Source organism: Serinus canaria, chromosome 3, assembly GCF_022539315.1.
Source record: "Serinus canaria isolate serCan28SL12 chromosome 3, serCan2020, whole genome shotgun sequence".
Classification (NCBI taxonomy): domain Eukaryota; kingdom Metazoa; phylum Chordata; class Aves; order Passeriformes; family Fringillidae; genus Serinus; species Serinus canaria.
The window spans coordinates 74,141,966-74,167,565 of NC_066316.1; the positions used below are offsets into that span (position 1 = coordinate 74,141,966).

General features: G+C 37.9%; 1 protein-coding gene across 1 annotated transcript in view; it reads right to left on the reverse strand.

The window, feature by feature from the left end:
• The window catches only part of KLHL32 (kelch like family member 32), a 95,052-nt gene that overhangs the window by 65,175 nt on the left and 4,277 nt on the right, over window positions 1-25,600 (reverse strand). The window contains exon 3 of the mRNA XM_009093408.4: window positions 7,711-7,818. Coding sequence (XP_009091656.1) covers window positions 7,711-7,818 — 108 coding nt within the window. The remainder of the gene's footprint in view (window positions 1-7,710; window positions 7,819-25,600) is intronic.

Below are 25,600 nucleotides of genomic sequence, written 5' to 3' on the forward strand. Positions count from 1 at the left end.
AACTTAAGAGTAATTTGGACTCATCCAATTCAGACAAAAACTGCAACCTGCACCAGTGAAGAATGTGCTTTCTCATGACACAGGCTGTATTAGACTGGTTGCTGCATTATTTTTACATTAAGATTAATTAGATGCAATTCAGGTATTGCACCTGGCTGCACCTTACAATCACTCCTCTATCCAATCCTTATTTCAAGGGGCTAATTTTCATTATATTTTTGACTTTTCTCTGGCATATGAAAAAAGAAAAAAAAACCCCTAAAGCACCTTTTCCCTGTATACAACAGGCAGATCTTGTGATACATGAGTAACTTCCTTTCCTAAGCCATCAAGCCTGACACACTGCTTGTTTTCAAACTAATTTACTTTGACAAACTACTTTGCTCTGCCAATGACTGTTTTCAAACAGGAAACCTGTTCCTCAAAGCTGCCTTTCTACTCTCCATCATGCCACAACCCCCCCCCAGAGAGGATACATAAAATACAGTCTGGTCCCTACTTTGGTCAGACCCACAGCCCAAAGGATTGAAGAGATGCAAAATCTGGCTGTCTGTAACAGAATGCTGAGGTCACAGATTACATAATTTCTTAGATCCACTATTTTTAGGCATACAAAAACTTATCCACTTATACTTCATGGATATATTGCAGAAAGTTTCTCTTCAAATGCAAGAACTAGAAAATGGTAAATTAAACCTGATTTCGTAAAGCACAATACTGAGGAATTTTATAACCAGCCCCATAGTTGTAGAAACACAGGGGCCTTAACACTCTGCCCCATATTTTTACCTTCCAGCCAGCAGTTCAAAATTAGTATTTATTCCCTCTTAGCCCAAGATTTCTCTCTTCCTTTTCCAACTCAACCTGCATCCCCTCCAACACCTTAGGACAATGGGTAAGCATGGGAAAATACTTAACTGGTATCATGTATCCTTCCTCTCTCTTCAATCTTCTTTGAGAGTTGGGGCAACAGAGTGTATAAGAACCACCAACCTTTCCTAAGAACAACTACTCAGGCCTCACCTCCACATTGTCCAGATCAAAAATGTCCTCCTACTCTTTTAATGCCTCCTGAACCTATGCTCCCTAAGCAAAGCCTTATAGGCCTATCAAAAAAAAAAAAAAAAAAAAAAAGGTCAGAGCAAACAGGGCAATAACAGTCAGAAAAGAATGAAAAGGAAACTCCTTAAACTGTCCTTTCTAACAAATCAACTTAGAGCCTGAGGGAGAAGTTAAGATCCAGAATAAATGTCACATCTGTGGAGTCTCATGAGGTTTATATCTGGAAAGAACAACTAGAACATTCTATTCTCTGAATACTACAGGCCACTATATTTATCCACACATTTTCAGAGACACTAAATAATAGCTGCTTTAGGCCCAAGAAGGCTAAACTGCAGGTTGAAGATGCACTTTTATCACCTTCTTGCCAGCTACTCATATATCCCCCATATTTTTCCCATTTCCATCCAGCTGTTTGTGGGACAATGGAAAAGTGTGATGGTGGCATGATTCACATTAAAAACACACCAGTATTGTGCTGTAACGGTAAGGAAATATGCAGCCATATTTAATTTGGGAGAAAATTACTTTCCAAAGACAGCACAGCACACTAGTGGCTTCTTAGTGCTTAATACCAAGTTCTCCTAAGTCCCATTTTCCAAAAATAAGGAAATATGCAGCCCAGTCAGAAAATTCTAGAAAGTAAACTGCATGGAATCTAATGGAGAAAACATGAAAAAAAATTCTAAATTCCTGTCACTCTGATGAAAAAAAAATTCCTCCTTGACTCCACTTGCAGTGATTGGCATTTCAAACAAGACAGGCATCAAACACAAGTATCAGTTGTTTTTTGCCTGATGGAGATCATTCCGTGTGCCTAAGAGCAATCAAACACCTTAACTTTTCTTTTAAAGTAGTTTAGATTGCATTTCACTCCCAACCAGATAGCACTTCTGCCTGTCTCCCCGCTCATTCATGGTTCAGTTGAATACTGAGCTCCTTGCACATTGACAAGTGCTGCTTAAAAAAAGCCAGTGAGGAAAGAATGTTCCAGTCCCCTGCAGGCAACTGCCCAAAGCCCTGGCACACCATGTCTGGTAGCACTTGCTACAAAATCCAGATGTCTCATTAGCCAAGGCCAAAAAGCATAATGACCAGCATTTCTCTGATACATCATAAGAATTTTCCAGGAAATTAGAAGAAAATCCATGTTAAGTGCACAGCATACACATCATAAAATCATAGAATATTTCAATTTGGAAGGAACCCATAAAGATCATCTAGTCCTGTCTCCCTGCTAATTGCAGGACTGTCCAAAACTAGACACATGTCCAGACATTCCTTGAACTCTGACAAGCTTGGTGTCATGACCACTTCCCTGGAGAATCTGTTCCAGTGACCTGCCACCTTTTCATCATGTCCAGCCTGAACTTTCCCTGACTTAGCTTCACACCACCTTAAAGTACCATTGCTATAATTAAAGAGGGTTTGGAAAAGAAAGACTAAGCAAATTCACTATTCTTTGGGAAGGTGTTTCATTACTTTGACCACTTTCAGCACTAGGAAAGCTTTCTTGTCTCTAGCTAAATTCCTGTCCAGAGCAAAAAAAGTGAAATATTCAATTTTCTCTACAATAAATTACATAAAGTGAGTTAATTAAAGTTCTGCATTAGTCTAAGCCTTTTAGGCAATCTTTAGCTGGACTGTGAACCAAGGACCTAGTACCTGTAACCCCAAGTGCTAGACACAGAAAGAAGATTATCCTGAGAGAAGTGAAAAAGGAAGTGCCCAAATCTAAGTATGAAATTCATAATTTTTTGCTTTTAAATTGATTGAAAAATTATATTAAGTATTTACAGTAAGACACAGACCTGTTGTATTCAGTTATCCAACACTTTGGCATATTGCCCCCCATAGAAAAGAGCTGAATTCATTTTTGCTAGGGACAGCAGGTAATTTAATTGAAAAATTTCAATCTAAAAGCAGCCAGTGGAACTGCTCTGTGCACAGGATGCAGCAGGTCACTTATCCAAGAAAATCAACCATCACAATACAGCTTTGCAATACACCTCCACCCACAAGAGAGGATAAACACAATAAGGGGCACTTAGATATTGACAGCGGTCTTATCCAGGTCTTAACTAAAAAAGGCAGATGAAATACTGGTTGATCACTAGAAAAACTGTCAGCACCAGATGAGGAAGGGAGCAGATGAGAGATGAAAGCCCAGATTCTACAAAGGAATCCAAGAAATCATAAGGAGAAATAGTTGTACTTAGAAATAATAATTATTTCTACTATTTCTTTACTATCTAAGATCTCTTACTCTTTCATGGCTTTTTTTAAATAAATAAAGCTAAAAGAACAATTTTTAAAAGGAGCTGTAAGATAATACTTTAACCAATCAGAGGTTTGTGTGCATAAATTTGAAAAATCATGTGATGGTACTCGACCAATTCCTGAAACCTGTTTGGTAAAGTAACACTAGCTGTGAAGAGGATAAGAGGTTTCAAACTACCTGAATACAAAGTAAAGGCAATAGGATTCACACTGGAAATGCATAATATTGGGAGCAACATACCTGGAGATAAAATGAAGTTCTAGATTTGTAACTGGAATAATATACTCATATTATCTTTATTGAAACACTGCTGCTACATTAGCACTTTGTGAATAAAAGAAAACCTGTTAAATATGCTGATAACAAAGTTTAAAGCCTATTTTTGAATCATTGTAAGTGCAACTTTGTATGTGGCTTTCAATAAAAGGAAACATTTCAACATGCCATGGTTAGGAAGTAAGGCTGTGTTAATCTTGGGCTAAGAAGGCATTACAGGACAAATTACCTCAAAATTCACTATGGGAGAAAGAGCTGAACATAAGAAGCCTCATATGTAAAGGCTTCCTCACTAATTCTTTCATTTCAGCTTTACTAATTCAGGATAATATTATAACCTAAGGAAGATGTAATTTCTATTCATATAAAAACAAAATATTAGAGTTTAAGTGAATAAACAAAGCAGCCACTCAGGAAAACAGGACTTAGGAAAACTTGGTATTATGTACTAAGAAGCCACCAGTGTCCTGTGCTTTCTTTGGAAAGTTATTTTCTCCCAAATTAATATCCTGCCTGTGATGGAAAAAAATAAGGAAAGGGATTACTCGCTTTTGTAAAGTGTTCTGAAGTCCTCAAATAAAAGTCTATCTAAATACAAAATACTTTTTACCATAGGTAAAGACATGTGATAGAACATATCAACAAAGAAGAAAGATCCAAGTCTGAAGCGTTTCAGTACACATGGGACTCTATTTGCATTTTTGTTGACTTGTCAGCCAAGTACACTGGCCTATTTAGTGGCTATCCCATTCCTCCAAGTAAGATTATGTCTCTAACAAATAGTTAAAATTTTAAAAGGTAGTAAAAAAGAGTAGACAACAATGCCCATAAGTCTCTGACACTTAGGCTCTTATTTTGACAGCAGGAATTGTGAGCTCCAAACTCTTTGCCTAGAAATGCTTCTCTATAGGAGAATTCTAAAACATATAGTTTGTAAATTGATTTGTAACTTGATCCATCTCCCTCCCAAGGCACCCTGACACTCACAAAATGCCCTTGTAAGAAGAAAGGATGAGTAATCTACTCACTGAGACTCTTGCCTGGCCTGACCACTGCCAGCTATGAAGTAAAAGAGAGAATGACCTAAAAGCCCTTCTGGGAAGAAAGGATACAGCAACTACAACAAGAAAAGAGTCATCCAAGAAGGAGAAAAGTTGTATCTCTGAATTCTGAATATGGGGATTACATAGTAAAATGCCTATGGACAAGATTAAATATATCTAAGAGGTTTTTTGCTGAAAATTTTATTATTAAAGTATTACTGAGAACATACATGCAAAGAACAAAATCAAAGTCTACTGCCATTCCTTTTGCCGGTTTTTATTTATTTCTCTACCAAAATTTCTTCGTAATTATTAAGGACCATAGTAATAGATTAGTTCAATTGGAGTTATATTATTTATACTTAACTTGACTTTTGAAACATTCTTTTCTTCTGAACAATCAATTTTTCCTATAAAGCAAAATATTTTCAACAGTAATTACAATAAGGTACTGTCTGCCTAAGTGGACAGGACAATGAAGGTTGTATTTGAAGTCCACAGGAAGATTTCAAATTAACAAAAAGAGGTAAGGACAATAGAGTTCAATTTCGGATTTCACGGTCATCCTAAAAATTACATTTCTTCATTTTAATAACCCTTAAAAAACTGCAGACAACAAATATTGCCATCATGCAATATTAAGTATTTCCACCAGATGTCTCCAGCATATTAGTTTACACAGAAAGTTGCACTCAATTTGAAGTATAATGTGCCAAATGTAAGTGTAGTATATTAAAGAAATAAAGAGAAGAAAGCTGCAACTAATTACTTATCTGTTTAGACATGGATATTTTAGGGAGTTCCACAGTGTTACCTAGGCAAACACCAGTTTTTTTGAACTAACATTTTGGCCAAATATGATTTAAAAAAATAAAAAAAAAAAACCAAGAGAGAGAGAGTTCATGGTTTTCACTTTTAAGAGGCACATCACATCTTGATACCCATATTTTCAGAGCAATATAAGGTTATATATGGCACAAGTGACTGTTGGATTACTGAGAAATATTTTGTTTGTCTTCTAAAAACAGGAAGAGTTTGTAAATCAAGCTAAAGACAATTCTGTTTTCAGAACTCTCTGATATAAGCATGGAGTAATTCAGTTATTTATTAATAGCCTTTGTAGATTACTCCCACTCACTACCTTGAAATGTTCATCCAGATTCTGTCAGTCTGAGTCAGAACACAAGCAATGCTCAATACACACACAGTGCCAGAAGAGAATTCCAAGGATGAAAGGGAAATGAGACACTGCTAATTCTCTGATTCTCAGACCCACATTTCAGTGAGTAGTGCTTCAAAGGCATCTTTACATGACAAATCCTACAGAATCCTTCTCATTTGTCTGTGCATCAAAGTAGCACTTGGTGTATCTGACACACACGACAGAGCCAGAATCACTTATATGAGTGACTACATACGTGCACTTCTATATTTAACTCAGGAAACCCACTCACTTATTCAAAGTAGGTTATGCCCAAAAATGACAGACTCAAAAGTCTCTAAAGGACCAATGACAGAAGGTACATAATTCCTAGGGATCTGAGGATTTTATCTTGGACGCAACTTGGGGTCACTTGCTGGGTTACATAAAAGCCACATCCATCCTTTCAAAGGCTCTCAATGTATTTTACATGGGTTTGTTAGACTTTGAATTTTGCAGAAAGATGGGATGGGTCAGATAGAAATCAATTACAACTCGTCTTCTAAAATGCTACTTTCATTTAACCAGAGTTTTCTCTTCAGAAAAATCAACCTATAGTTTTAAATTACTAATATGATGATGTATAGGTACCTAACATTTTCATTTTTATCAAAACCATTCAATTTTTAATAGAAGCTTTCAACTGAAAGAAATAAAAGCATAGCAATGACAAGTTACGTACTGAGATCTTCAGCTAATTCACTAATATAATATGGCATCTCTGGTTATCATTTATATCAAAGATATCTTTGAATAAATAATGTTTTCCAAAACAGCACAAACTCAATTTTTTTTTAAAGAAATTCAAGTGCTAGTCTCCAAGACCAATGCTAAAGCATAACTGTTTTCTGGGCTGGTGACAAAAATAGCTCCTTTAAAACAGGTTTTTTTCCCCCCCTTATTTCTACTTAGTTTTCTTTAAAAATAAAAACAAAAAACCAAAAAAACCCACATAAGGCCATATACTCAATTCACGTTATGGAAGCAGATGCCTAAAATTTTTATGGTCCAACAACTCTTCAGAATATGGATTTAAGCCTTCCTTTTCAAAATTAACTAATAAACGTCACTAGTGCGTCAATGGACTCAACTGCTGTAGTGATATTCCAGAAATAGTTTGGTTATCTAGAATTTTAAAGTCCAAAGCAAAAATAGCTGAGTGTTCTGAGCTCACTATCCATGAACTCTGAACTGAGACAAAGTCACACAGCAACACTCTCCAAGCATAAAGTACAGAGATATGGCAGGTCATAAATATTTCTCTTTTTTTTTCTTCCTTTTTTTTTTTTGTTTGTTTTTGTTTTGAGGGGCTTTTTTTGGTAAGAGGCAGAGGGAAAGGAGCATCACTCCACATTTTCTGAAGTACCATAATGAATGGGCCAAAATGAAGACGTGTAATACTTATAAGCACTTACAAAAATGCCTCAACTCCATCTGTCCAGAGAGTAAGAGACTACTTTCCCCCTCAATTATATTATTTGTCAAACACTGCAGAGTTTATAAATATTTATTACAAGGGAAACTTTTTTCTTTACATTTAATTTAATACGGAGATTTAACTCACATTAAGGTTTCATGAATAGTCAGGCAAACATAAAAAAGGTTTGCAAGCCCTTCATGGTTCCCTACCTGACAATGATGCACATAAAGCAGTGTTTTTTATAAAACAATCCTTCTAAAGAAAAAATCCACCACAGTAAAAGAAAATTAAGATCTGTTAAATCAAAATAGCTTGTACTGAGCAGTGCACAAGAAAAATATTTTCTAGCATCTCCAAAAAGGTCATACTCAGTTTTTATTGCAGTTGCTTTTGATCGTGTTTCTTAATTTGAACGGCTGTACAATACCTGTCCTGTATATGCAAAGTCCAGGGCTTGTTTTAAACCAAGGCTTGTGACACCATGTAAATTCACCTCATCAGCTTCACTCTCAACCATGCAGAGACTGAACATTGCCTATGGGAAAAAACAGAAATGCCATTAAGCAATTTTGGATATGAATTCCAAATAGCAGCAGCCTTGAGAGTCAGAATGAGCTCTACATCAAGTTTTCAGTAACACCACAGCAATCAATCTTGTAAATGAGTCCTTTTATCATTAAAGAAATACAAAAGCTTATTCTAGATAAACTGAGAAAAATAATTTTCTTCAATGTATGTATACTTCTCAATTAAGTCATTCAGGTGAAATCAGTGAGTCACACAATAAGGTATCATTCAATAAAAAAGGTAACTGGACTTTGGGAAAAGAATAATCTGCACGAGTATCACTAAAAGCAATACCTATGTATAGTATCATCGTGTATAAGAAGGAGCAATAAGCCACACACAATTACTTTGAGAAGAAGGAGCAGCTAAAACCATCTTTTATAAGCAATACTTTTCAAATCAGCATCTCAGGCTGGAACACGAGCAATGCAGTAGTCAATTTATGAAATGAAGAGGAATGATGGAGATACAGACACTCTAACCTGCCTTAATTTGTTATTACCTCAGTTTCTCATATCATACAGTCTAAACTGAAGACAGGCAAGGTGCTATGGAATTTCCCTGAATATACCACTGAGGAGAGCAACTCTCCTTTTCATCCAGCCTTACTTTCCAGATCATTTGTCTTCAGTGTCTCCCTGGAATTAAGCAATTGTACTCAGTCTCTTGAATCCTTGAGAGAATCTCTTTCTTCTCATCTCCATTAAACTTCTTTGCCCCCACTCTTCCCTCCCAAGCTGCATTCCTGCTGCACTACCTCTACTTACTACTCCTTCCCTACTTATCAGCCCCATTCTCCATTCTTTGGCACCCTCCCACACTTTTTTATAAAACTACACCACTCAGAGTTTTTAAACAGTAAACTGTGAACAAATAAACCAAACACTTCTACCATCTGCCCTTACTGAAGAAAGTCTAATGTGGGGGGATAGAATGTAAGAAAATAGTGCAGAAGGTAGTCCCACACCTGAGGAGTTGCAGCTGTACTAATCCCCAAAGATTAGGAACAGGCCTGCCCTTAAAAGGCCACAGCTGTATCCAATAAGACAAGTGCTACAAAAGAGTGGGTTAGCTGGTTGAGGAGAGAGTTGGGGTTTGCTGGCTGTGCTGTCAAAAGAGTTGGGGTTTGTTGGCTGTGCTGTGAAGAGAGGCCGAGTTGTTGGCTGTGAAGAAGGAGTCAGTGCTGTGAGGCACTGCCCATGAGAAATCACCAAGAAGGCATGAGAGCTTTTGAAATAAGGTGACAATAGTCTAAACTTATCCCCAGCAGGTTTTGTGCTATACCCAATGTCTTTTGGGAGGCTACCAAACTAGGCCTTGGGAAACTGCAGCAACAAAGCACTTCTCATCATAACCCCTGATAGCTTCTTTCTATACTCTGGTTGATACCTGCAGAAGCTGAGACAGTCAACAAGCCCACTGGATTTCATATGTGCAATCTGTCCACCAAGCAGTGCTGAATATGAAAGGAAAAAATAAGCCCTACCCTCTCTAACTATTTAGCACCTATGAATGACAACATCATCTTTACCCAAATCATTCCGTGTTTTGCCTAGACTCAGGTGACTTCAAGAACTGAGTGCTTGCTGCAAATAAGTAATTTCTTCAGAAAATATTAGTACTTGTCATGATTTAACCACCATAATTTGGCATAAATCTGTTTCCTGGAAATCATCCAATATAAACAAGAATGACATTTATCATCCAGTCGTTCCTTCTGATTTTGCAATTTCTGTTGAATTAAAGTGATACCAGGGCTTCTTCCAAACTGACAACAGAAAAGAAGCAACAAATAGTTCAAAAGCTTTATCAAACAAATACAGTAAGACACAGCCATGAAATATACTTGGGGATTAAAAAAAAAAAAAAACCAAACTTCTAACAAGTTCAGCCACTTTTCTTATCCATTAAAAATGTAATTAGAAGTGGATATTCTGTTGTCATCTAGTAGCTAATGTGAGGCTTCAGAGCTTGCCAGGAGCTGCAAGCTACTCATCAGCCACCTACTCTTTGGGAAAGCAGACCTGCACTCGCTGTCTGGGAGAGATAAGCTTCTCTTCTCAGAAATTCACTACTAGATAAATATTTTGGAAAAATGTTCTTTTCACATACCAATTCCTGAATAAAGAGAGTAAAGTCGCAAAGCACCACCTGTCTGCCGAGGGGTAGATTTGCACACCTTCTGTACGCTCAACCCTGACACTGACTGCCTGCAGAAAGGCTGGGAATGCTGACAGGTGAAAGATGCTCTGTGCCCTCCAACCATGCTACAGTAACAACCTGTACACTTCAGACCTGTGCATAGGAACCAGCCAAAGACACCGTGGTTACTAAAACAGCTCTTATTCTGATCAAGGGATAATATTCCACACAATGAGTTAAGCTTACAAATACAAAGAAACACTTAACTGAATCCTATCTGTAAACCAGGAATCATTCCTACACGACTTCTGTGTACACTTACTACCTTTACCTTAAGGAGATTATTTTAACACAGAGATTCCAACATGGTCTTTATACAGGGTTTATTACTATACCTAACTTAGTAAACTCAGCAGGATCAGGCCACTAACTCAGTCACTGTCCCTAATTCCTTCCAGTGCATAAGGAGCACAGCTCCAGCAGAGCTTTGACCCCTACCAACTATCTCTCTCCCAGGCAATGCCCAGACTATGGTCCAGGAGATAACTCAAGCTGTTCCAAATAGGCAGCATGGACAAAGACAAAATGCCCACAGAGGTTTAGCCATGTTGACACAAGCCATGTTATGCCAGTCCTTTTAGGGCCAGAAAACAAGCCCTCATTCCCCTTATTTGTTACTACAGTTTAAGAGTGCAATGGGGTATCAGAACTGTAGCTGCCAGTAAGACACAAAACTGTGGCTTTGTGAAGAACCATAGACTGGTCTGGGTTGGAAGGGACCATAAAGGTTATCTAGTTCCAACCCCCCTGCCATGGACAGAGGCACCTTCCACTAAACCAGCTTGTTGAAAGGCCCCCCCAACCTGGCCTTAAAGACTTACAGGGCCAGGGCACCCCCACATTCTCTGGCTGTCCTCACAGTATAGGATTTCTTCTAATATCTAATCTAAACCTACTCTCTCTCACTTAAAGTCTTCCCCTTCTCCTATCACTAAATGCCCTTATCAGAAGTCCCTCTCCAGCTGTCTTGAAGAGTCTCTCTACATAATGAAAGGACACATGCCCTGAATCCTTCTCTTTTTCAGGCTGAACAGACACACCTTTCTTCTAATCAGTCTGATGGCCTTCTTCTGGACTCATTCCAGCAAGTCAAAGTCCTTCCTATACTGAGGACCTCAAAGCAGGATGCAGCACTCCAGGTGGGATCTCATGAGAACAGAATAGAGGGGGAAATCCCCTCCCTCTCCCTGCTGGCCACGCTGCTCTGGATGCAGCCCAGGACATATTTGGCTTTCCAGGCTGTGAGTACACATTGCTGGGTCATGTCCAGCCTCTCATCCTCCATCACCCTCAAGTCCTTCTCAGCAGGGCTGCTCTCCATCTCTCCCTCCCCCTGCCTGCCCTAATACCGGGGTCACCCAGACCCAGGTGCAGCACATTGCATTTGGTCTTATCAAGCCACATGAGATTCCCATGGAGCCCATTTCTCAAGCTTGTCCAGGCTCCTCTGGATTGCATCTCATCCTTCAGGTGTGCAAACTGCAACACCCAGCTTGGTGTCATCTGCAAAACTGCCAAGGGTGCACTCAATCACTTTGATTAAGGTATTAAATAACCCTGGTCCAAATACAGACTCCTGAGGGACATCACTCGGCACTGATGCCCATCAAAACTCTGAGCCATTCACCTCTGGAAGCAACTGTCCAAACGCTTTCTTCTTTATCTACCAGTCCCCTCATTGAATCCAGCTCTCTAATTTAGAGACAAGGATGTCTCTAAATGTCCAAACACTTTCTTCTCCATCTACCTGTCCCCCCATTGAATCCAGCTCTCTAATTTAGAGACAAGGATGTCGTGAGAGACTGGGTGAAAGGCTTTACAGAAGTTCAGATAGATGATGTCTGTAGCTCTTCCCTTGTCCACTGGGGTAGTCACACCTCAAATATTCTGTGAAGGTTTTTGAAACTCGGTAGGAACTGCATCTATTTTTCAGGAAACAAGGCCAAAGAATTTGATCAAAAGACAAGGCATGCAATGGTCCTGAGACAGTTCACATTCAGCTGAACTTGATTAGCCTCCAGGAAAGTAATCTCCTACTTAAATGAACTTTGTACTGCTCACTGATCCACACTGCCTTCACCAGCAGGCAAATTTCCTTGTTAGCCTGATAGTTTTTGAGGTTTAATCCAGCATGAAAAAAAATCTGTTCTACCATAGGCAGAAGCTGAACTCAAACTCAGCCTTTTATTTGCACTCCTGTACCTGAACATTGTAGTTTCAGCTGTAAAAAAATATGGACCATTACATTCTGATTTGAGACTTCACCAATACCTGGAGAATGAGTTATGGTTAAGCTGTTAAACTCCAGTTTCAAATGCATCCCTGAAAACACTCTAAGGTTTTGTGAGCTTCTATAGATCCATCAGTCATGCTTTTAATACAAGGCTACTAGCCTACTTTATTTTTCCCTTGGGTACATTAAAAGCAAGGCAATAAGATAAATATCTCAGGCAAATGCAGAAGTGACAGACAAGAAAAACAAATGAAATACAAAATATTTGGACAAATGTAGAACTCAAAGTTAACCCTATCAGAAAAGCTACCAAATTTGACTAAGCATGAAATGTTACCAATGTTATTTATTTGCTTAATTCAACAAAGCTATTATACTTTAAAACATTTCAGCTTGAAATAAAATCTATTTGATTATGCCTCATTTCTGTTTCAAGACCTTCATGAGACTTGAAAGTACAAGTTGCCACTGTTAACCAAAGATCCCTTTTATAATAAAACCCACTGATAAGAGAATTTACAATTTTTTCTAGCTTCTTAATAATCTAGATCTTGTTCTGCCACCCAATCATATAATTAGGCAACGTTGTGGTAAATAGATTGATTGTTTACATTCTGATATTTCAGTTCAGATTTTAACTAAGTAAACCAAATCCCTGCAAAGTAAGTACAATCCACTTGCCATTTTTTGACAACTGCTCCAAAATTCAGATCTCAACATGCTGACACAAATGGATGTATTCCATTTGTGGGGTCACACTTATTTCAGATACTACAGATTCAGATGGTCTTTTTTTTGTGAGGCAGGCAGATACTTTAATAGCTCCTCTTTTTGGAGAAAGGAAGGAATCAATCCTCTGTTCTTCTTCTAATCTTGCCTGAAACAGAAACAAAACTACGGAACAAAGCTTCTTCCTTTTCCCAAAGGAAAAAGAAAACAACACAGTCCTTAGATAAAAAATATTCAAGCCATAAAAAAATTCTCAGACTCTTGGAAACTTGACTTCAAAGAAATGTGGCAAGCTGGTGAGCATTTAACACAGAGCACACCTGTAGTTTCACAACTTGGCCCTGAGCAGTCACAGGCACCTTTATAAAAACATTTTCTTCTACAAACATAGAATACAAAAGTGAACAAGAGCTCAAAACTGAATGAAACACAACCACAGGGTGTATAGACCTAGATGTGAGCAGATCTGATGCAACCAGGTAGAACTGTCAAAGTAAAAGGTGTTTAGCACAGTTGTCGTGTCTGACTTTCCATGCTCAGCATGTTGTTTAGCTTTCAAAGACAAAATGCACAATAGCTGTAAAATAACACCAAATCAGAATAATGCATTACTGTTAAAATGTCCAGACACATTGATTTTACCAGTCAGGCAGCACTGCAGTAACATATATGGACTCCTTCACAACACACCACTTCAGGAACAGATACGTGGGTAACAGACACACAAGATGTGTGTCAAAATCCCCAAAATACAAATTGCTCACTGTCACAATGGTGACATACAAATTGCTCCTTGCCTTTGAGTCATTTTCTTACTTACTCAGGTGTTCCATATCCATGAGAGTAATGAGCTTTTCCTCGTTTGTACACATCAACCTTACAGCCACGTCAGTCATAGCAAACAGCAAATGATCACAAAACAACTTGGATGTACTTTAAACAAACAAATTTTGTAAGTGAATTCCACATATCTTAGTGGCCTTTTAAAGGCAAGAAACAGAATCAAAACATACGCAGTGGCAGGAGACAGGTAAATTATGTAAAATGAACAAATGGTTATGCCTAATTCTGTTAAAAAGACAGCACTGTGACTGAAATCATAAGTAACTACTTGCTGTGACCTGAGGCTTTCAAGAAATAACCTCCTTCTTCTAGGAGTAAAGAAGTACAAGGTACCAGTGCATAGCAATAATCTCTAAAATATCTCAAAGTTCTCTCAGCAAGATTGTGAAGAGACATTCATCACTTTCCACTTTTTTCGATTCAACTTTAAATGCAACATTCAAAAGAAAGCTAAGCTTTCAAAACACAGACAAGTAAGCTGAGCTTGCTACAGAAACCTACAGTAACTCCAAGAGTAACATTTCCTCCTTCTGATTTCTCAAACACTGCTTTGGCAACAACCAGCAGCTCTAGATCCAAGTCTACTATAAGACAAAACAAACATTTGGACCTTCCCACCAAAGCATAGCCCTGATCTACAGAAATTCTTGTTCAACCACAGACATAGTTGCACAATAATGATGTCCTGGGATACTTTATAATTACCTCTACTTAGCAAATTAATTGCTAAAGAAGTGATCAATGAAGTCACTAAGGTTTTCCTTAGCTATTCACCTTGTTACATTGAATTTTCTAAGTAATCAACACTATCTAGTATTGTTTTACTCTGGTAAGAGCTGATTTGTCATCTCAAGTTTCTGCCTCCACAATTAAACAATACTGACTTGAGTTCTTTTAAAAATTATTTTAAAATAGATAGGCATCTTCCTTAAGGACACTATTTTATTCAAATTTACTTCCTACATCATATGGGGAAGGCACTTCATTCTAAATTCATCTTTTCCATAGTCTTTTTTTAATGGAAAATTGATTGTACTTCTTATCTTGGGCATCAGAAAAGCTATGAACAAAGTAAACCAACACTTCAGAGATCTCAGATCAATTTCCCACACTGTTCAGAGAACACAGTTATGATGGGATACCTCAAGATTGTTTTCATTTCAAGTGTAACTTTAGGCCTTTGAGAAATCTTACTGGCATCAATGATCTGTTGATCGGTGGCACATTCTTCTTGATTGGGATCTCAGCTGATCTGTCACTTGGGCTACTAAGTATCCAGACTTGACATACTCTTTTCTATCTGGGCTATAAACTTTTTCAGGCCAAAACATAACACTTTGCAGTTTGTATTAAAGATAGCAATTCCCTGTTCATGTAACAATAATATTAAATAAATAAATCATCATCTATTTAATCTACTTTGTTCTATTACTCCTGAAATAACCTTTGGATGTCCTTAGCTTCATGTTCTTATTCTTCGTTACATAAGCCATGTCATTTTTCCTTTGCTGTTTTCACCTATCACAACAAAAAAGAATACATTCAGAATCTATGAACAGGAGTCAAAATAGTGCTTTGACAGATGACCATGCCCACATCAAATATCAGCTATGGTCTAGATGTGCAATGTATACTTATCCAAATAACCAATTTAATATGTGAATGTTTCTTTACAGCATGTAAAAATGGGCCTCGTTCTTCTTGTAACTAGCTTTGTTTCCCTCCCAATTCAAGCCTCTCTATCCTAAATCAACCATCAGCCAATCAGCCATGTCCTCTGGAGTCTCTTGAACACTGAAAAACATATCCATCAATACCAATTGCATGAAATATGATTAAGAGGCTCATTACACAATTCTTCTGAAAAAAGTTCCATATAAATTCACAGAGAAAATGTCACATAACATCAGTCACTGATATCTGAGCCTACGGTAATTCATCTGCTCTATGAAATTTACCTAAATATTGGTTTTTAAGCATTTGCCAAGCAACTAAAATGAATCCCATTAAATGGAAAGGTCAGCTATCATTCATAGTTTAAGAGAATATACAGTTAAAGAAATAAAACTGAGCTGCAAACTATACAATTTAATGCACAGTATTCAAGTGTCACATATTACATTAGTAAAGCAAATTCCACTGAACCTTTGGAGTTTTTTTTATTACCTCTGTGTCAGACAGTGATACAAAATTACACAGCCCCAAAGAGCTTACCAAATCAAGGATATGTACAAGGCACTTGTTACATCACACCTGGATACAAAAAGATATCCCTTTCTTGGTATCCTTCAAAATAAGTAATGAAAATTGCAATATATAATTCTCTAAACCTTACTGTTTAGAGAACTTAAGGATGTGAGACTTTTTTTTTCCTGTTTGTATACTGGACATTCCATCAAGAACAAAATTATTTTCTTGGTTGTTAACTCAAATTAAACAAAAAAAAAAATCCCCAAAGTGTGTTGCTAGCAAGTTATAGCCTGCATCAAACATAATTCATTTATTGATAGTCAGAGTTTAACAGTGCAATGTGTCTTCCCCAAAGTTCTGCTTAGGTACACAGACATAATTTAAGCCACATGGAAAAAGGAACTCTGTAGCATGCTACTCATAATGAGTTGCTGCATCATCATTAAAAAGACTCATATTCAAAATCTAAGTAGTGCCATAAAAACAAAATAATTCTATAATTTCCATGTGCAACTTGGTATCAGAATAAAAAGCCACACAAAACCGAGAACTATTACAGATACAGTAAAGTTATTAGTTCCAATATTTCAAAATGAATAAGTTGCCACAGGTGGTCCTGAATATCAAGATTATTGTTTATTTTATGGCAGATGCAAGAAAACTGAATTGCAAGGACACTGCTGTGCAAAGCACTGCATAAAACTCCAATAATGTACAGTCTGTCCTAACAACAGACACCTATAAGCAGGCCTGCCTTTTGGAGAATAAAGAAAGCAGCATAACTAAAACCAGATTTTTTTTTTCCAGCATTTCCAGTCAAGCACAGAAAAGCATGAGTCACATTTGCAAATTTTGGCTTAAATTGGTTTAATGCTTCCCAGTGAATGCATAAGCCTATTGTTCACGTCCTTCGATGATTTTAGCAAGTGATATCAAAAGCAAGCCCAGAATAAAATTGCAATAAAAGTCATTTAGCTCTTGAACTAGCATTTTAACTACCACAATACATTTAATTCAGGAAGGCAAAGCTTCTTGTGATTTTTTTTCCCTCTCCAAGGAAAAACCATGATCCAAACTTGGACACCTTTCAGGGCCTTCATTTTAAAAACATACTTCATACAATACCATCAGGACAAGTGTCCCACCTTAGTGCATGCAGGCTCTCATATAAGAGTTGTACAGCAAGGCCTAATCTAACAGAACCATAGTAACAATCTTAGTTGTTATTATAATTACCTTTTAAAGAAGCCATTTACATAATGGGATGTGAATGTTATTAGGCACTGACATCCAAATGTTCCAAGCAATAGTAAACTATGGCAATTACTTCTATTCTGCATCCTAACTGCAAAAGCACACTTGTTATGTGAGAAGTCTAATGCTGAAATTTTAAATGGTTCATTTTATGAAAGTTTGCACTAGATATCTTCCCTATCTGGCCCATTCTATGAGGGTTTGAACTAGATAACCTTCATATCCTTTAAAATAATTCTATTTTCTATCATGATTCCAAATCTCATTTTTCATTAAAACTATAGAACAATTTTGCTGAAGTACCACCCTTAATTCCCACCAACATATTTATTAAACTCTTTTATACAAAGGCAGAGTAATAAAACCAGCTTACTGACTATTTTTCTTTGTTTCTTTCACACCCTTCTACTGATAAAAACCTAAATAAGTAAACAAACACTAACAATTTGCAAAATAAAAGAAGAATGACTTGACTAACCAGGCTTGTGTTAATGTTGGAGTCATTTGTCACAGTAGTTTTCATCATCAGCTAAGCTCTACCCTTCATCAGTTACTTCCTTTGGAACAAATGCCTCTATAAAATCATCTCTTCACTTTATTTTTAGTTGTCTGCACTTGACCATGCTCATTTATCCTTTGGCTCTTCCTTCAACTCTAACAAACAAGCTAACAGAGCTTCTGAGCTAACAGACCACAACAACATTAATTTAATTATTCTCGTACTCCAGGCTTGATACCTATTCCTTCTTGGCTGAAATCTAACCCTGGCAAGGTGGATAATTAAGTGCCAGGTACAAGAGCTCCTGAAAATGCAGATGAACATTTAATACGTTGTCTTAATATTCCTGATTTTTATATAAAATGGGATTTGTGTACATTTGTTGCCTATTTGCATAACTGGCACTCTGTGGCCCTAGAAGGGCAGGTTATTTCAGCAGTAGCTAAGAATATTCCACATGTCTGAGGAGATGATAATTTGATTTTTGCACACATACGCACGCAAACTTGTGTTCTATGCATATAGAAGCAATGGATGCAACCTAATGGTGAAGAGTATGTTATGCTGGGCTGTAACCATTGCTTTTTCACAATGTGGATTCACAAAAAGCTTTTGACAGAGGCCTTTAGATGCCTGGAAGGCAAACTAGGAAGAGAGAAAAGAGATCTTTGCCTGGGTACGTGGCTGAATACATAAAACAGTGAACAAGGAAAGATGGGGCAGTTTTCACAGGGAGTGATGATTCCTGTGGAGCAACTCATGTTTGACATATGCAGTTCTGGAAAAGGGCAAGAGCACTGCAGGTGGAAAGTCCATTGAGGCAAAGCTATGCAAAGTACTAAAGGCATGGATAATGTGATAAACTGTAAAATGATTGCATAGAATACGAGCTGGCTTCTAAAATGGCAATTATAAAAATGAACATATGATTTTAATAAAAAATCAGTCCAGTCCTGAGCAATAAAAATGAAAAAAAAAAAAAAGGTAATCAAAGCTTAGAATTTTTTCTTGCAAGAGACAACAAAACAGAAATCAATCCTATTCCCATGCAGAAATTTACACCTTGCCTCCTGAATGCAATTCCTTTACCCTCAAGCTCACAAAACATACACCAGCATTGTCAAAGTTTTGGAGAAGGACAAGAAGCTTCCTCAAACATCCTGCACAGCTTTCATTTAAATAGCATCTGATTAAGACAAAAGTTCCCAGCCTGGAAAAGAGATGACTGAGGGACATGAGAAGAAGCAATGGTTATCTTTTCCAATAGAAGAACTAGAAGGAAACAAACTGAACTGGTAGAAATCAGACTGACTATAAACAAAAGCAGATCTTCACACAACAGGCAGCTGGCCACCATGTAAGGTGGATGAGAAATCTTACACAGGCCCAATGGGAAAGAAGATAAAAGCTTAGAAGACCTAGTAAGGATTGCTGAACAGACAGGAATCACACCTTGCTCTGAAATGTCCCTGAGATGAAAACAGCTGGGGAACTCTCTGGAACACACCACATACACTTAACCTGGATTTACTCTTTTTCACCAGACATCACAAACAGCTGCTGCTAAAGCAAGCAGCCAATGATCCCACTCAGGGTGGCTGTTCTTATGTTCTCACCTAAGGCTCCTAAGGGCATCTCTCTCCTTTGAGGTGTTACCTCTCACGTAGCAGATTGAGCAGTTTGATCCATTCATCACTCACACATTAGGTCATTCAGTGAGAGGACTGGGATTTAGAGAAGTTTTTGATGTCTAAACTTTGCAGCCTGGCTGACTAACTCTTGCCAAAGATAAGCAACCAGCAGTACTTTACTTTTGGCTGTTCAGGAGAGTCAAATGCAAAAGTTCCACTGCTTAAATCCAACCTTCCACAAGATTCACTGCCTACAATGACATGAATTCAATTCACCAACATTATATTTCAGCCTACTAAAATGAAGGTGTTAAAAGGATGTAAAGTAATGGCACTGTTGACAGTGAAGCAACTGAAGAATTTATTAAAGGAAGGTGTCGCCTCTAAACTTCAAACAAGCATGTTGTGCAACACAAAAGCCAGAATTGCATTGTAATGGGCTTCTTATACAGAGAGAGCAGACTGGACGCTCCCTGAGGGGGTATCCAAAAGAAAAACAGCTATTTCAAGAAGGTTAAAAAATTCTAACACCTCTCTGTCTCTTTTTTTGGATACTTCTCATGTTATCAAAATGGTATGTGGGTCCTAGTCACTGAAGCTTAAAGTGATGTGCTGCCCAAATAATTCCCTCGGGTATTTTCAGCTTCACTACACCCACAGAATAATTTTATTTTTCCTAAGGTTGTGTAGGAAGATACTGACAGACACTACAAGATATACAAGAGCATCTACTGCATCCAACAATGTTCTGAAACACAAGATTTTCTCTCCAGACTGTAGAGACTGAGAAGAACACAGGTACAAAATGCTTCTCTGCCACAGGCCTGCCCCAGTAAATTGGTTTTCATGGGCAAACACTAAGCCACATAGAAATGCAGCTGAGCCCAGCCAAAACTCATAATACTTGTTATTAGCAGCTCTGCAAAACTGAGCTGAGGTAGCCTGAAGCAAGCAAAGAACATAGTAAAGAAAAGGAACAACCAGAGGAACATGGCTGTAATGACTCCTTTCCTCCTGGTTTTAAACTGATAGAATGCATCAGTCCAGTAGCCAAACACCACATGTTGTTATCACACTGATCTGAGTGACAGTGAGCCACAGCCTGCTCTGTTCTATCTCACTGACTGATTGATTTTGCCACATACAGCCATGGTGCACACACTTACCATACAGGCACTTCACAAAAGGAAAAGGAAAAAAAAAGACCAAGATGGTACCACCACTTATTGTCTATCCAACTGTCCATCCAACACAACTGCAATGAATTCATTCATGAACTGTGAGAATTGCAACAGGAACATATTTGTGCAGGCAGAATAAAAACTGTTGGGAATTTGATCACAGAATTCAGAAAAGACAAGATTCTTGTAGATGTTTTTGTCAGAACCAACACTGCTGAGCTGTGGGAATTCTATCTGCAGCAAAGAAAAATTGCTTCAGAGCCTCACAGAATAAAAACTCATTAAATACAAAGATAAGGATGAACAAAGCAAAATAACCCCAATACATTTCCCTTTTTTTTCTTTTCATTTTGAAACAATATTAAAGTATTTATTTAGAAAGCTTTAAAAAGTTTGCAAACCATTTTTGTATATACTCCAGAAGTGTAAGAGTTTGCTTAGATGAACATTATAAAAGACACCTCACAGCTGCCCATGCTATATTACTTCCAATGCTTTGATTTAATTTAGTAAAACAACTGAAGTGCCTATATCAAGCAGTATTTTGAGAAGTGAAGGAATGTGCAGCTTCCTTGACACTCAATTGTAACTGGAATAACTGATTAATTGGTAGTAACATTCTAATTTGTATTTAAACTTTTGTAATATCCTAGTAAATTAACTCAATTTTTTTCTCGGTCTCCTTCTATTTTAGACAAGTTCCTTTCTTTCTAATGAGAAGCCAGCAGCACTGAGTTCTTACCCTCAACAGGTGGCATACAAGTAACCTGTTCACAAAACCAGACAGATCCAAGACTTCCCTGGACAGCCCATTCCAGTGCTATGCTAACCCCAATGCCAAGTTTTCCTCAGGTTGAAGTGGAACTTTTCTTATTTAAATTTATGGCCATTGTTCCTTATCTTGTTTTCCAGGAAGGAAGTTCAGAAGAACCCATATGTGACCTGGGGCTAGGGAAGGACTGCAAGTAGAACTGCTGTTTGTTTGGAAGAACAGAGCTGATTTGGCCCAATGGGAAAAGCTTACATTTTTAAAGGTTACCTGGAAAGACAATTTCTAAGCAGCATCCCTTTCAGGGCATGATAGAAAGGATGATATTGTTTTTTTAGTTGACACATAGCAATTGTAAAATCGTGAAAGACAAAATCATATTATACTGCAAAAGCAGCAGGTAACCCTGATTTCTCAGAACTAGGTCTTTAGATCTATCTCTAAGTCATATCTGGGAGAGCTTTTTCCTCTTTAGGATTAATATAACATTGACTTTGAAAGCTATTTGCATCAATCACCCTTTCAATCCTCAGGGATTGGTTTACAGAAATGAATACCCTAACCTGATCATGAAACAATGCAATATACTATAAAATATGAACAATCAGCAACGTTGGGAAAAAGGAGGAAACTATCTGACAACAAGTAGGAAAGAGAGCACAGAAAACCCCTAAGAAGAAACTGCTTAAGAATCAACTGTGACAATTAGTAGTGCAAAGTCTGTGTGCAAAATTGTTATCACTAGCTCATTTCAGATAAGAAAAATTCTCCTAGAGAATTGAGCATGCTCCTCGTGGAAAAAGAATCAGAATATTATTGACATTTTAAAATCTATTCCAGATAATTGATATAATTGTTCATCTAAATTAGTTGCAAAATCTGCATCTTTTTGAGAAAGATCAAAGTCCTGCAACTAGAAACCCACTCAAATGAAAAGCAGGGAAGAAGAGTTTTTCTGACTAGAAAACCAATGCATTTTGTAGAAGAAAATCTTGAGGTTATATAATCACCTGCCAACACTGTAAATGAAGTCATGCAGTAACATTTCATTTTGCTCCCAGAGGGGAAAAAAGCAGAGGAATCTTTTAATTGGAAATGACTTAGCTTGCTAGAGCTATCACAGTTACACATATTAACTGAGCTGCCTTGTCTCAGTGCAATAGATTGAGACAAATGGCAAATCATAGCATGTCAGTATGGAAAAGTTTGCCTAAAATGATGTTTCTTGCTTTAAAAAGAACACATAAAAATAGGTGTTTACTATCCTTTACAGCAGTCTTTTAGAGTATGGAGATAACTACTATATTCCTTAGGACATTTTGAAAGAAGAGGTATTTCAACAGCAGAAAACAAATTAAAACTGCTAATTTTCAAGTGTCTAATCTTGCAGTTTAACTCCATGTACAGAGTCTTTGTATACAACTTTCTAATGGATTTTTTTCATAAAGAGAAAACAAACAAAATTTTGGTGTACAACTGTAACAAACTTCCAAACCAGGAGCTACTCTTAGGATTTAAACTTCAATGTTTCTGCACAGCTGGAACTGTGAGACTATACCAACAGGAAGAATGTAAGGCCTGCTGGTACCCTAGAGGGCTGGCCTTTAAGTATTTTGCTGAAGCTCAGGTCTCCAGCTTGGCTTAGGAAAGCAAAAGATTTTACTCCAAACTATAATCCCCAAAAAAATTTGATAAGGAAACTTCTGGCCTTCTCTGTCCACTTTTCCTCACACAAGTGGATCCAATTGCCCCAGTCTGTAAAATGACACATTAGTTACATTGTAAAATGACATTTAGTTATCCTTCTAAAGCATTAACAAACTTTTCTTTCCAGTAAAAGAAAGACATAAGTATCAATTTCTAAGAAAATATGCTGCTAAAGAAAACACTACAATTTAATCAAAGCAGACACAGAACAAAACAAATCCATTCTCTTGTAGAAGTTGTTTTACAATAGTGGCAAAAAAGTAAAAACAAATTCTTCATTCTGATAGAACCTTGCATAGAATTGAATGCATTTTTGGAGACCTGGAAAAAAGACTGTAGTGGACACATACTGGCTGGATGCCAGGTCCCCAGCAAAGCTGCTTTCTCAATCCCCTCCACAAATGGACAGGGGAGAGAAAATATAATGAAGAGTTCATGAGCTGAGATAAGGAACAGGAGAGATCACTCAGCAAATACCATGATGGGCAAAATGGACCCAAATTTGGGATTTTAACAGAATGCATTACTAACAAAATCAGAACAGGATAGTGAGAAGTAAAATAAACCTTTAAAACAATTTCCCTGAGCCTCTTCCTCCTTCTCAGCTCTCCCTCCTCCCCCAAAGGCGCAGGGAGACAGGGAATGGGGGTTATGGTCAGTTCATCACCAGCAGTTTCTGCCACTGTGCAGGGAAGGGACTGCACTGTCCTTCCCCTGCTGCACCGTGGGGTCCCTCCAAAGGGAGACACTTCTCCAAGAACTTCTCTAATGTTAGTCCCTCTCACAGATAACAGCTCTCCACAAACTGCTGCCATGTGGGTCACTCTTCTCTTCCCACATGGATGGGGTGCAGTCCTTCAAGGACAGGCTGCTCCAGCCTGGGCTCCCATCAGGGCCACAAGTCTTACCAGGAAACCTGCTTCAACACGGGCTTCTCTCTCCACGGGTCTGCAGGTCCCTGCCAGGATCCAGCTCCAGCACAGGTTTCCCAGGGTTTCACAGACCTCTTTCAGGGATCCACCTGCTCTGGCTAGGGTATCTCCCAGGGGCTGCAAGTGGATATCTGCATCCTCATGGACCTCCACAGGCTGCAGGGGCACAGCTGCCTCACCATGCTCTTCACCAGGGGAACGTCAGCTCCAGCACCTGGAGCACGTCCTGTCTCTCCTTCTGCACCGAAGGAGTGTCTGTACAGTTGTTCCTTTCCCATATTCTCACTCTGCTCTTCTCTGGCCACAATTACATCTGTACAGTAACTTTTTTTCCCCCTTCTTAACAGATTACAGATTACTATCATCCTCTGCTTGGTTCAGCCTTGGCTGGCAGCAGGTCCATCCTGGTAAGTTTCACATGGCAATGAGTTCTTCATAAATGACTTTAGGGTTAGAAAATCTGAAAGTTTTGTCTAAGAATTCCTCCAGAAAAAAAAAATATAAGGGTAAAAATTAAATAATAATTAGAGCTAAGTTTGAAACACGTGACTCTGGTCTTTGTGGCCACTTGAGAGAGATCCAGCACTTCCAGATCATCACTCATGTCATTCTGAATAAATCTGTTATTCTCCTTTATCATCCTCTAAAAATGCCTCTTTCTTTTTACTATCTCTAAAATTAAGCTTGATTCATTCTTCTAAGTCTTAGAAAAAGAATACCCAAGCAGCTCAAATTAGGTAAAATCTCCCTAGATATAAAAAGATCAATAATCTCTCTCAAAACATTATTACTTTTTAATTGACTCTTGCTTTTTCTAAATTATTAAAATTAGGAACATAGTTTAACTTTCTTGCCATCTCCTCCTGGATATAGATCTTACTACACAATATTCTAAAAAAATATTTTTGTCTATTAATCAAAAACTGCCTGATTTCAGAAAGCACAGGCTCCATGTTTATAGTTAATATCTAAAGTCTGAAGAACACACCTTACCAAACCATAAGAGTTTAGAGGCAGACCAAATGACTCAATGTTGCATAAAGCATTCTCTCAACACTTTTTAAATAAAAAATATTTAGGTAGCAATAAAGGGCATTAAGCTTTTAATTTGCAATTACTGTCCAGTCATTACCAAGAAGGTCAACTGGAAATACCAGGATAAATCACAGTGCCCCAAATCTCAACATCAATCAGTAAGTGACCAAAGTAGAAGCTGCTCCTACCACACTGTTGAAACACTGGGCACAGGTGCTCTTTCCATGATGTTTCCATGCACAGGGTACAATGAGCTCTGGGGTGTCACAGGTGCAGATGATATAGCACCCTTATGAAAATATTTCAACCAAACCAGAACAGGCAGTATATTTATAATTGGCAGGTATAACAGCAGTTGCTACAAGTAGAAAGGTCCAGAATCCCTCTCTGTGCACTGGGGTTAAAGGAAATAAAAATGCAAAGCAATCTCTGTTACAGCAGGGCCTGGGCATCATGATGAAGCAACACCAGCAACCGTGTCAGTACAAACTATGCTGTAACAGAACCCATAAGCATGCAGATAAGCTCAAGAAATGAGCAATCAA